Below are 13990 nucleotides of genomic sequence, written 5' to 3'. Positions count from 1 at the left end.
GAAAGTGTTTTTCGCGCAAAGGCGCATGCGCGGGCAAGTCTCAGCCCAGAATCCTCATGCGCAGCTGCAGCAGACCAGCATACCCGCCACCCCCCACCGCCACCCCCTGCGCACTCCGGACCGCACCAATTACAGGCATCGACATGATCATCTGATCGCCTGTACCTCCCGCGCTGCGTTAATTTGAAGAATTTGTGCCGGTATGTTTATATAGCTTAGCTGCAGTGCACCAGTGCGTCCAGGGCTTAGTGGGGCTACGCCCCTACGGCCCAATGGACGCATCGCGGCTGTGCAACAGAAGAAAAAGCAACCTGACGCTACTACCGACTCCCTGTCCTGAAGAGACCGCAAAGCGTATTGACGCACTTCGTAACCGCAACCCTGGTCTCACCGACTACACCATCTGACGCTGCCACCAAGCCACTGCTTGCACAGGGACATGTGGGCACTACACTCCGCACCAGCTCGCTTCATGCCGCCGCCCTGGTATCACTGACGATGCCGCTCCTTCCCGACATCTATGTCACTGCTTGCACTGTGGTTCGAGGGTACCGCTCATAAGTTCCATGACGCATGGCCCTCATCCCGCAATGCAGCTTTGGCCTACTGATGACAGTAGCATCGACTCCAGTTTTTCAACCAACGACAGCGGTTCTGCAACGACGCCGCGGCTGCTTGTACCATGACCTGCCAGCACTGCGACGAGCACTGCATCACTTCGCACCGCAGCCCTGGTCTCACTGACGCAGCTGGATGACCATCACAGAGCCGCTGCCTGCACCGCAAACTGAGGGCACTGCATGCTGCACCACTGAACTTCGCACTGCAGCCCTGCCGCCTCCCGACAACGGTGCTCCCGAATTCAACCACAAGGAGTTCGATCAGCAATGCGTGTGACTTCAAGGGTCCGACGACTCCTGCACCGACCTCTGGAGCCAATGCCTGCAGATGCCGGCTATTCGGTCTCAACGAGAGGTCACTGACGCCTTACTTTCCTGAAAGGTATTGTTTTGCGGGTCTTTCTGACACCGTACTGGCTCGTGACGCCGCAGTCAGGCAGAACTGTTTGGATTTGTTGTTCACAATGCCGTGATAGCCCCAGACAGAGCTATCGACTTCAACGAACTGTATTTTAAGTCTATTTTCAATATATTGAGAATTCTGAGAACTGCATGGTGGATTTTTTGAATCATTTTTGGTCTTGTTTGCACAGATAAAATTTTGGATATTTTTCTAAACTGGTGTAGTGTCCTTTTGTAGTGTTTTCACTGTATTACTGCTGGTTATATGCAAATGCTTTACCCACTGCCTCTGAGATAAGCCTGGCTGCTCGTGCCAAGCTACCATGGGTGAGCAGGGGTTATTTTAGGAGTGTAAATCCCTTGCCCTAACTTGGAAGAAGGGTCCCAACTTGGACAAAGGTACCTACATCTGCCAACTAGAGACCCCCATTTCTAACATTGGTGGCAGCGGTGGGATAGGACTTGCGTTTACACTTGACCTACAGTGATTGGTGTACACTACTACCAAATTACATGCCATATACTATTTTCTTCTTGGTCTATATTTGTGATCCCATAATATTTTAACTTGAACTTGCTAATACATCATGCCTGAATCAAGAACATCATCTGTTGCATCCTTGGAAGTGGCTCTTGAGCAGGAGAGCTTAAAATTCTATGATGTGAACGAGTTGAAGGCTATTTGCAAGAAGCTCAAAGTCCAAATCAGGGGCCTCACTAGGAAAGAGGAGCTACAAAGGGCACTGTGAGTCTGGGTAGCAGCCAGACATGCCAGTAGGCAATCTGGGAATCTCAGTGTGGAGGCGGAGGAGCCTATTCCTAGGATGGATGTACTTTTGGGAGGGGGTATCCTCCAGCCCAGCAAGCAGTGGCTTGTCCCCATAGGAGCTGGTGGACAGGCGGGAGGCAAGGACGTTTGAACTGGGAAAACTCCGACTGGAGAATAAGAGAGCAGGCAAAAGAATGGCCATGGAGTAAAGGAAAATTATCTTGGATCATGAGCGTAAAGTGAGAGAGCTTTGCTGGACTGGTAGGACAGGAGGGCTAAGTTCAGCCCAGATGGTGGCAGTAAAAGCCTTAGCTCCAGTCCTGAGGATGAGATACACACACACACAGACTTGATGCCCTGCTTCAAGGAAAGGGTTGACATACACTAGGGGGTTCAGGATTGTAAGGTAACTCCAGTGCTGCGCAGTGTCCCTGACGTGGATTGGGGAACTGGCACAGGGTATCATATTCCTGGTGGTTGAAGGGATACAATCTACTGACTCTAGCCGAGAGGTACAGGGAGAGGGTCTCCCCCATGGTAGAAGCCCTGGTAAGTAAGTATGGAGACCAGCCAGAAGAGTTGAGGGACAGCAACAGTCAGATACTGTCTCACCAGTCTTGCGAGAATTATGTGGGGTACTTTTCTGAGGCACTGGACGTTGGTGTGAAGGGTAGTTTGGTTGGCACATGTGAGGGCTGTGTAATTTGAATACTGGAGAGCATATGTTCAGTCCTTGTTTTCCAGAGCTATGCCAACACCCGGTGGAGTGTGAGTTCTCTGACCCCAGGTAACTTGCGCTGGAGGCAGACCTTCTGGTGGATTCCAGAGCGTCCGAAGAAGCCTCTGGGGGTGATCCTAAAGGAGGTGGCTCAGGTTTCCCACAACCAAATGAGGTAGGAGAGGGATGTGGTAGCCCAGGTAGGTCCCAGAGTAGTGGGAGGGGTGTAGGGTCCTCCGTCCTGTCTCAGAGAAGAAGGAGTGGGAGTGGAATGTGTCCCGAAGTGCCCGAAACCCAGACCCAAGGCCTGGTTTGTTCCATGAGTGAACACCAGGAGGGGGGCATAGTCTTTACTGGCAGGCCATCCCCTGAGGGGGATCCCATTGTGTCAGGTGAACTGGGGGGACTGCTGTAACCAGCGCCCCACCAGTTGTGGTATCTGGCAGAACTTCTCCAGTTGGGAGGGTGCATGAGTCCAGAGAGAGGGGTGAGGGGAACGCAGTCCCAGTGGAAGGACCAGTGGGCATGCAGTTGTCAGCTCTGAGGTCAGAGCACCCCAGGACTGACCCTGGTGTGGCCTGGGGGGGTCTTCATGCCCTGTCAAGTGGACAGGAGGCTGGAGACCTGCACCAGGCAGACTCTAGCACAACTCCTGGGGAGTGTTTTTCCCTTGGGAGGGGGGTTGGTGTACTCCCCCAGAAGTCCTGGGTTGCCATGCTCAGGTCCAACCTAAGGGTGCCTACCCTGGGTTGGAGGCCCAGTTTCAGGGTGTCCCGCCCTGACCTGGAGTAAGGGGCGACTGCTAACAGTTCCCCTACCGGTTTGGATGAAGGGGGACCACTCCAGGTGGGACCGTGCAGAGCCCCCGGGAGGAGGACAGGGTGTGGGAGAGCTCACCCTAGTCCCTTCTCCAGCTTCAGGGTACAGACCCAAGGCTGGGACACCAGTTGCAAGATAGCACCCTGTCATGTTCTTTAGCCTAGTCCTGTCATGTATGCCCCCTTTTTGCATACATTGTCCCATCCACACTACAATATAGGTTCTGAATATGTGACCTTTTACCTAGTAGTTTGCTCCTGTCGCTTCGACACCGGACTCTTGTAATTTATCATAATCCCTGTACATGACGTACTTAAGCATGTCCTCAGGCACTGCATAATTATTCCGTAGAAGGGTCACCACTTTTTCATGCTTGGCCAACAGGCACGCTGTGCATGATCACATTGTTTAGAAAAACATTTCTGATTGTTTTCAAAACACTTCTGATTGTTTTCAAAACATGTTGATTCTAGTAGAAGCCCTGGAGTGGCCACTCTAGTGTATAAAAACCTTATTCCCCCCTGCAAATTAGAGGAGAATTCCTTCCACGCTGACACGGGGTCCTGCATGCTGAATATTCGCCCGGAGCGGTCTGAAATCCCTTGTGGGGTGTCATTCTCAGAGCAGAGACAGGGTCCTTCATACTCTACCATCAGGTGAGGGGTTTGGTTTTTCCCTAGGGGATTTTTGGCTATATATATATACACATATACATGCTACACCTACATATCTAGGCTAGGTACATGTAGGCAAATTACGTAGGACGCGTGTTATAGGAGTATGCAAGTGCTACTGTCTTATCTGACTGTATATGTTCATCTTCTTCGTACTATGGTAGAAATGTATCCACTGTTTATATAGCACTATGGTAGAAATGTATATTCTGTTTACTATATTGGTACTTTCAATTTATTCCATATGCTTCTGTCTCCTTATTGTCGCAGCAAATATGTTTTACACAAGACTGACGCTGGACCAATAAATACTTATTGAAATGTCCTATCTGCCATCCTGTGTATTTTTTGAGAATAAGTAAGCACGAGTGACTGAGCGAAAAATGCTGTACTGTTTTCAACGATCCCTGAGGAATCGGGGTTGCCATGTTCAGTGGTTGCCAGAAACTACCTACACTACTGTAAGATACAGGGGGGTGGTAGTGGCACTGTAGAGCTAGCTGGTCTAACAGCTGACGTATCCTGTGGGGGTGTCTGGAAGTGGGTTGATCCCAAGCCTCAGTTTAGGTCATCCAAAATGGGCAGGTCCTGGGGATTACTAGGAACTACGCAAACTGGTGGGAAAATTGTGCAGGACACCTGCCACAGGTGCTCTGGCAATTTTGGATTCTGGGGTCGCGGTGGTGAAGCTGCACACAGGTCGCTTTAGTGCGCTCTGCTCGGGGAAGGCCCACAAACATTCGGTCTGCACATACCACGTGTCGATGAACACGGCGACCTCACAGCACGGCACAGCAGCCGGTTGGGCAGGCAATGCACAGCGCGGCACCCTCCAGCCAAACAGAGGGCCGACGGTCAGGCAAACAGCAGGGCTTCACGATCTCTTCAGCCCACAGCAGCTTCAGGGGACACAGCAGATTCTTGTGGTCCTTGGGCAACCTTTATGTTCCTGGGTTGCAGACAGGGGGCCAGCTCTTCTCAGGCCCTTGGAGATTCAAGTTGTAGACACAGCACACAGCAAAGTCTTTTTAGTTCAAGCCGGCAGGGTCACAGCACACAGCAAAGTCCCTTTCTTCTCCTCTCCTTCAGTTGGACAGCAGGATAGGTCAGCCCTTAAAGCACACAGCAAGGCAATCTTCCATCAGCTCCTTCAGCAGTCCTTCTTCTGGCAGAGGTTCCTCTTGATTGTAGAATCTAAAAATCTGTAGTCAGGGGTCCTTCTCTTATACCCCAAAAAGGCTTTGAAGTCCTTTGAAGTCTTTTGAAGTCTTTGTGCAAAGGGGGCCCTGAGCCCGGTCCAAACCAGTTCTGGGGGTCTGGGGTGTTTCTGGTTTCCTTCTTCCTCCCTGTCCCAGGGACAGAGGTGACAGTCGCCCAGCAGGAGGTGGAGCCAGCTTTGAGGTTAGGCAGGCACAGCCCTTCGCTATCAGGTGCTATCTCCTCCCACTTCCCTGGCAGCAGATGCTGCCTTTCATCCACGGGGCTGGCTCAGATAACCCCCTGGGGCTCTGCAGACCCTGTCATCCTCAACCCAGACAGTCAATCCATAAACAGTCCCAGGCACACAGGAAGGTTTAGACAAGAGAACAGCCACTTTCTAAAAGTACCATTCTCAAACACAGAATTTAAAAACAACCTTTACTAAAAGATGTGTTATTAAATTCTGAGTTCAGGGATATCTTTCACTTATGTCCCATCTTGTTCCTATGGGAAGATAGGCTGGGATCCAATGGGACCAGCCTCCCCCATGTTACTCTATGGAGCAAGATAGCCTTACAGCAGTGAGCACACAAAATGGCTGCTGCTCACTACCAGAGCATGTTACCTGCACTAGTACATGCTCTACCTTATCCATGCACTGCACCCTGCCCAGGGGGGTACCTTGAGCCTTCCATAGGGGTGACTGGTGTGCACAGACAGGGAAGGGTTAGGCCCAGCCAGTGGGGACACTGGCCAGGCGGACATGGCAGTCCACTGACTGCACACAGGCCCTGCGCTGGCAGGCCTGAGACATCATTTTAGGGCTACTCATGTGGGTGGTGCAATCTGCGCTGCAGGCCCACTAGTAGCATCTGTCATCACCAGCCCTGGCACACACAGTGCACTTTACTAGGGACGTCATGGTGATACAAATATGCCAATCAGGGATACCCAATCAATATGACAATTTACAGAGGGAGCACTTACCCTCTGACACTGATCAGCAGTGGCAGAGGGTCCAAAGCATCTAAACCAGCAAAAACGAAATCCAGCACAGCATCAAAAATACATGAGTCAGAGGCAAAAAGATGGGGGGAAAACCACGCCAAGGATGTCAGGTCTAACAGGGGGAGACTGCTCCAAGTGGAAGGGTGCAGAGTCCCAGGAAAGAGGACCAGGTGTGGGAGAGCCCATCCCAGTCCCCTGTCCAGCCGCAGGGTACAGACCTTGGGCTGGTGGGTCAGAGTCAGGATGTCCTCCCTGAACTGAAAGGAGGGAGAGAGAACAAAGAGTGCCAGGCACATGGGGCTACTATCCCCACTCTCTGATGCTACAGAGGGTGGACAACCATGGAAGGCCAGGGGCCTGGCTCTCATCACTGTCAGCTGTCAGTGGCCACAGTGGTTTGTTGTCCAGGTGGACAGCAGTGCTCCTGGGGAGGGGACCGGAGTCACACTCCGGGGGTGAACTGGGCCACACCACTGTGTTGGCCATGTGGGTACTGTCTGCATACTGGGACACATCTGTGAGAAAGCTACGGTTAGGTGCTGCACAGATGGTGTCCACAGGTGAGGAGATGTATTCCCCTTGGGTTAGCTTAGTGAGCCCTGAGAGTATGGACAGAGGGGTCCAACTGGGTTCGGCAAGGCAAAGAATCAGAACGTGCCCCCGCTGTTGTGGGCTAGGTCTGTGTCCAACGCCCCAAGCAGAGAAGTCCTTCAAAGGATTAATAAGTCTACCATGGCTTTCGGCTGGGAGGGGGTTGTGTTAGATGTGGCTTTTTCAGCAGGTATACCCCCCAACGTTTTGCTTTTTGGCCTCCTGTTTTTTTACCCTGGTGTTAGGACTCTAGGCAATTTACCACTGCTATTCAGTGCTAAACTGCATATGCTCTCCATGTAAATTGTGTTTATGGATTGGTGATTCCATGATTGGCATATTTGATTTACTGGTAAGTCCCTAGTATTGTGCAGTGTGTGTGCCCAGGGCCTGTAAATCAAATGCTGCTAGTGGGCCTGCAGCACTGATTGTGCCACACACATGAGCACCCTCCAGTGTCTGTGTGCAGTTTGGTACTGCCATGTTGACCTAGCAAGTGCACCAGGCCGTAACATTCTCTTTTCTTACATGTGAGACACCCCTAAGGTAGACTCAATGTACCCCCAAGGGCAGAGTGCAATGTATGTGAAAGGCAGGACATGTACTGGTGTTTGTTGCATGTCCTGGTAGTGAATTACCGTGTATTTCATTTTCCATTATGGAAGGCTATCTGTCCCGTAGAATAGAATGAGAGTTTACTTATAACATCTTATAAACATAACTTCCCATTGGGACAAACTTTGGAAATGGAGTTTAGTATGCCTGGACTCAGAATATAAAAATGCTTCTTTAAGCAAGGATGATTTTTATGTTCTGTGTTTGAAAATACCACTTTTAGAAAGTGGGTATTTTCTTGCTTACTCATCCTGTGTGCCTCTGCTGGTTTGCGGATTAACTGTCTGGCTGGGGAAGTGCATTCTCTCAGACAGCCAAAGGGGGTTGATGTTTGTCGTGCCTTTCCTGAATGAGTCAGGTCTGGGCTGAATAGACCTGGGCTGAATTTAGAGTAGTGGGAGGAGTTTTCACAAGCAGCTGAATAAGCCTAGTCTGCATTCAGAGTGGTGGGAGGAAATTTCCCTTGCCCTGTCTGCTTTGGACAATGCTGTCTCCACCTCCTGCCAAGAAGCTGCACCAGAGAAGACAGAACTGGTTTTGGCTGGGCAAAGAGCTTCTCTGACACCGGAGAACAAAGGAATTTATGCTATAAATGGTGGGGCCCAGACACTAGAACTTTGGATTACTGCTGAACTAAGGAACCGGCCAAGAAGAAGACCTGGAAAAGATGTCATGGGGGAACTGCCCTTTGCTGTGTGCTCTGCTACGTTGACCTGCTGCTTGCTGCTTCTGTCATGGGCAGAGAAAGGACTGGATCGTACTTTCATCATCCTGCTGTTAGAGTTTTCTCCAAGGGCTTGAAGTAGAGCTTGCTCCTGTTGGAATTCTCAGGGAGATAAAAGTCTTTCGGGATCAAGAAGACTGCCAAGAAGAAGAGCTGGAGAAGCTGTGAGGAGGAACTACCTGTCCTGATGTGGTTGTTTCTGTCTTTGGCAGTGAGAGGACTGGCCTGAAATTTCAGCAACTTTTTTGTGTGAGTTTCTCCAAGGGCTTGAGATAGAGCTTGCCCTCTGTTCAAGAAGTCTCAGGAACAGCAAAGTTCATCTGCTACCAGCACTGCGGACTGTGTATTTTGTGCTGAAACAGAATTAAAAGCAACTCAACACCATCAACGACACAGCTACAGACTCTGTGTCTTGAAGGCTCCGCAGAGGGCGCCGCCACACCTCGTGGCACAACCCTGGTCACACGACAACACCACCTGATGCTGCCATCGAGCCACTGCTTGCACCACAACCTGTGGGCACCGCACTCCGCACTGCCTCGCTTTATGCCGCCGCCCTGGTATCACCGACGATGACGCTCCCCGCTGACATCAACGCCCCTGCGTGCACTGTGGTTCGAGGGCATGGCTCATAAGTTACATCATGCACCGCCCTCATCACACACTTCAGCCTTGGACTAGGGACGCCAGTGCTATCCACTCCAGTTCGTCAGCCGATGACAGTGCTTATGCAATGATAATGCTGCTGCTTGCATCGTGACCTGCTAGCACTGCGACGAGCACCGCATCAGTTTGCACCGCAGCCCTGGTCTCACCGACGCCGCTGGATGACCGTCATCTAGCCGCTGCCTGCACCGCGACCTGAGGCCACCACACGCCGCACCACTGAACTTCTCACCGCAGCCACAATGCCTGCCGACACTCCCTATTTCAACCGCGAGGAGTTCAATCTGCAACACGTGTGACTTCAAAGGTCTGACAACTCCTGCGGACGCTGGCTCTTTGGGGCTCAACGAGAGGTCATTGACTCCCTACATTTCTAAAAAAGTACTGTTTTGCGGGTCTTTCCAATATCGTAGCTGGCCCGCAATGCTACAGTCAGCCAGAACTGATTGGATTTCTTGTGATAGCCCTGGAAGGAGCTATTGACTTCAAGGAACTGTATTTTAAGTCTATTTTTGATTATTGAGAATTCTGAGAACTGTATGATAGATTTTTATCATTTCTGGTCTTGTTTGCCCATATAAAATATTGGATATTTTTCTAAACTGGTGTGGTATCTTTTTGCTGTGTTTTCACTGTATTACTGTTGGTTATGTGAAAATGCTTTACACACTGCCTCTGTAAGATGAAATACCACTATCTGTAAAGCGCATACAATTACCCCTAGGGGTGTCAAGGTGCTGGGGGATGGCAGGAAGATTAAGCGAGCTATTGCCCAGAGTCACATTGTGCTGGGCTAATCTGCCCCCAGCACCAGGGATCGATCCATGAGCACCAGTGTTCTAGAGTCATCTGCCCTGGCCGCTGCGCCACACCTCTTCCTAATCTGTGAGAAGCCTGACTGCTCGTGCCAAGCTACCAAGGGGGTAAGCAAGGGTTATTTTAGGAGTTTAACTTCCTTGCCCTGACTAGGAAGAAGGTTCCCTAATTGGACAAAGGTACCTACCTCTGCCAACTAGTGAACCTAATTTCTAACAAGAGTTGATTAAGCTGGTTTCTGATTGCTGGTAGCTATGCATTCCTCCGACTCATGATAAAACGTGCTTCACTAGCACTAGGTTAGACAAAATATAAAATGCAGTTTTGCAGTGCAATCTGGTATCCCATCACACCTGGTGTTGAAACCGTTACTGTTCAACTAGTGCAAGTCTGTGGAGTTAAGGGTTTGAAATCTGGTATATATATTGTTGGTGGGTGGCCCTTAATGCTCTCTTCTCCTGCACCTAATGAAAGAATGTTCCACTTCTACCTTAGAAAGGTCAAAATATGACATACAGATTTAACATCCAAATGTTAGCCTATCAATGGACTTGGGTTAGTTCCTGGTGGTTCATTTTTAGCCTACAGAGAAAGTGCGTAGTGCAAGTAACCTTGCGCTGAGTCTTAGCCTGACATAATGGAAAGTGCTATTCTTCCACCATAGAGAGGTTAAATTGCATCATGCCAATTAAACTTGCTTATATTAGCCTATCAATAGCCTTGGGTTAGTTCCTGGCCGCTGATTATTAGCCTTTATTATTATTATTATTATGTTTCTTATATAGCGCCGGAATCGACCCCCGAAGGGGTATCTCTGCGCTTGCCTTGGGAACCCGTCCTGGCTTTTCCCTGTGAGACAGCCCCTACAGGGCATCCCCAAGGTGAAAGCCAGGCATCCCGCCGCGGGGGGCCGTTGTGGAGATTAAGCAAGCTTAATGCCCAGAGTTGCAGAGTGTGAACCCATGATTAGGTCAGGCACCGAAGCGAGAATTATCGAGTCCATGGACATTTGAGCTCAAGACCCTGCCGCATCAGGAATTGAACCCTGGTCCCGGGTCTGACCTCTGCTTCAGGGTCTGCCTGCTCTAACCAGTGAGCCACACTTGCACAGTGCAACAAGTCTAAAAATACTTGTTTACAAGATGTACTTTTCACATTTGCACACCTGTATTAGTTTCCTTCACCTCAAACCCATCCACCAATCATCTTTTTCACACCTGAGAACTATGTCTAGTGATTGCGCATTCTCATTCACACAATGAGTATGTATCAAGCAAATTCGCATTCGCAAAGGCCAAAATTCGCAGAATTTCGGCCTTTGCGAATGCGAATTTGCTAAATGGTATGTATAAAGCTAAATCTGGTGCAAAACAAGGAATCGCAAAATTTGCGATTCCTTATTTTGCAATTGCATTTGAGGAATTTTCTTAAAAATCGCTATTTGAGAATCGCAAATCAGGTTGATGATACATATGGCCCTAAGTGCTAGTCAAAGTTCGCAAATATAGTTTGAGGCTAAATAGAGGAGGTTCCTCCCCTGACAATAGTCGCGTGGACAGAGAGGCCACACCCTTAATCCCACTCCCAGGGACTTCCTGTCTCTGCACCTAACCCCTATACCCCAGTGTATGTCTCTCTACAGATCTATTTACTAACACATTTTGTCAAGCTGCTACACCCTAAAGCACACAGAGACGGCATACAATTGTTCATCTTACTCTGACACATGGGGCAAAGAGAACAAAGGATTAGCGCATGCGTGGTGGATGGAAGCTAGCGCAAGGTGAAGTGAATGTAACAGCCCCTGCGATGCTGGACTCTGATCTCAATGGTCAATGGCCTGCAGAGATGGAACAATAAGTAAAAAAGGCAGAGCAGAGGGAAGACTTGACAGGAGTGGGGCAAAAGGGGGCCAACGTTATAATAACAGCACTATTACTATTTCTCGCACACAGGTCATAAGAGCCAGTCAGTACAAGTAAATCCACCAACAGGGACGCAGGAGGGAAGCAAGGCAAGCAAGAAACATGAGAAGAAGAACAAACTAACATGGCAGGAGGGAAGCTGTGAGGAGGACAACGTCTCTGTGTCTTCAGTGATGGTGGCCCGAGCTGCTGTTGGGTTTGGCGATTCTGAGGATGAGGAGGTGGTAAGACATTTATCTGGAACGGACAGTGTGGACCGGGTCAGTCCATATCACTCATGCTCGGGGTCTGATACCGGACAGTGGGGACCAACACCACTTCCTGCAATCTGGAAGATGGCCCAGGACTCCCACGTGTCAGCTACGGAGGGAATGTTGCACCATCTTCCGCACACCTTTGCTGCTGCTGCATGTGATTTGGGGAGGATGCCCAGGCAGCCTAAGAGAACTGGCGGGGCCCAAGGGCCCAAAATCCACAAACACACTTCCTCCCCCGGACTCTTCAACTTCAAGCAGGGGGTGAGGACTCAGGAAGCCATGTTGCATGAGGCCCTAGGACCTCTCCGTTACTCGCTGACAGAAGAACTGATGCTGATGGCAGGCCTTATCATTCAGCAGGGGAAATATCAGCGTCGTTTTTTGCGAAAATTCATCCAGTTCCACTCTCAGAGCTACAGAGAGTTGGTTGAGGAGGTCATCACATGTATTCTTAATGCTGTTATTCTGTCCCAGTCTGGGATGCTGACCCTCTCCACGGGTACCTTCAGCTGCTTGCTCAATCCTAAGCTGGAGGACGTCTACCTGTCCGCTTCGATGAGCTCCTTCTTCTCTCAGACAAAGGGGGCTCAAACCAACCCTTGCCTACAGTGCATACTTTCAAACCACCCTTCAGTGTCTTCCAAGTCCTCTCAGCCCCCTCAAGGCACATCGACCGAAGCTGAAAACTCCTCGAAGAAAGGGAGGAAGTAAGCCACACCATGTGCCAAGGACATAGGAGCAACCTGGCGCCTCGCCCTGCTTCATACTGACGTAGCACGTGTGACTGCCACTCTTGTGTATAGAAACATGCTCCTCCTGAAGCCTCCATGAAGTCCTATAAAACCATCACTGAATCAATAAAGATTGAGCAAATAACTAACATCATTGGTATGGGTTGCTTTGTTATTATCATCAATGGCACAGTGGAAGATGGAGCACCTACTGCACTCACCAGATACAGGCAAAAGGAAGGAGGGGTGTGTCCTTTCCCAACACAGGCCATTCTTTCTCCACTTGTTAGTGGAGGATCGGGAGCATGTGGCATCTAACACTGCACCACTCAAATACATTGACTACCAGACTATTTTGGATTAAGGGAAATCCCTTTGCTATGCAACGTCCATGGTCCATATAATGCCATTAGGGAGGGTGGTGTCCCTCATGTCAATACATGTTTTTTTTAATGGATGTTATTGAGTTTACAGTGATAGCAGATGTACCAGTATATCTCATTGTCGTGTACGACACTATTAATTCTTCTCTTGCTAAGAGCCAGCCTGCAGAGATGTTACAAACATGAGCATGTCACAGTTATCTAGAGTGATGCCCAGAGAGAGTGCCTGGGAAACAGTGGCTGGTTCCTTAAACGTGAGTGCTCTACATGAAAAGGGTGCAGGGTGGTAGAAGGTGAGACCTATAGTTTATTTCAGTCTTTGTTGTAGGGAATGGGCATATCCAGTGGGTCAAATTCTCCTACTATTGTTCCATCAGCTTCTGGTCAAGCAAAGACTTTCTCTAAGATAGCCTTGTCTCCCCCTTGCAGCGAAGAAAATGTGCTTTGCGGATCAGTTGTACCAACACAACACTTGAATGAAGAAATCAATCGGGAAAGCTCCTAAACCAATTTAGTAAAGTTAAAAATGATTGATACACTTTGCAGATTCCCTTGCAAATACAGCCCAGTTTTAGACTTTACAAAGCCCTCTGGCAAACAATTGTTAGAACTGAAAAGGCAATACAAGAGTTTGTCAAGCACATTGCTTACACATTAGATGGTATTCATTGAATCAAATCATTCATTACGTCAATCTAAGTAGGAACCTGTCTCTTCCTAACCACTAGCTGGACACATTAAGTACCTCCGTGCCTGTAGGAGTTTCTATATGCCTTTGGCACACACACACATACCTCTTTTTAGTTCTCGCCTACGCAGCGTGCATGCGCTGCATAGGAGGACCTTTAGTAATCGATTCTGTTTGTGTCCTAAAAATGTGCAAGCGTTGCATTGCTTTCAATGGCAACGCGTGCACGTTTGGCGATTCCCTTGCGGGAGCGAGCTTTGAAACCATTTGTTTGTAATTAACAGATGGTTCCTGCTTGCTCCCGCAAGGGAAACAGGCACAGGCCCCCTCCTCCTATCCTTGTTTATTTTACTTGTCCTTTTTCGGGATGATTGACATGTAAGC

The 13990-nt window shown here is 49.4% G+C and overlaps 1 protein-coding gene across 1 annotated transcript in view; it reads left to right on the top strand.

Annotated features, from left to right (window-relative positions):
- LOC147734675 (uncharacterized) overlaps window positions 1–12515 on the top strand; it is a 36666-nt gene extending 24151 nt beyond the window's left edge. The window contains exon 2 of the mRNA XM_086952472.1: window positions 11578–12515. Coding sequence (XP_086808598.1) covers window positions 11578–12515 — 938 coding nt within the window. The remainder of the gene's footprint in view (window positions 1–11577) is intronic.
- The last annotated feature ends 1475 nt before the right edge of the window (window positions 12516–13990 follow it).

The sequence above is a fragment of the Lissotriton vulgaris genome, chromosome 1_2 (genome assembly GCF_964263255.1).
Source record: "Lissotriton vulgaris chromosome 1_2, aLisVul1.2, whole genome shotgun sequence".
NCBI classification, from domain to species: domain Eukaryota; kingdom Metazoa; phylum Chordata; class Amphibia; order Caudata; family Salamandridae; genus Lissotriton; species Lissotriton vulgaris.
The sequence above is the reverse complement of the archived record's forward strand: the minus strand, read 5'-3'. Positions and strand labels throughout refer to the sequence as shown.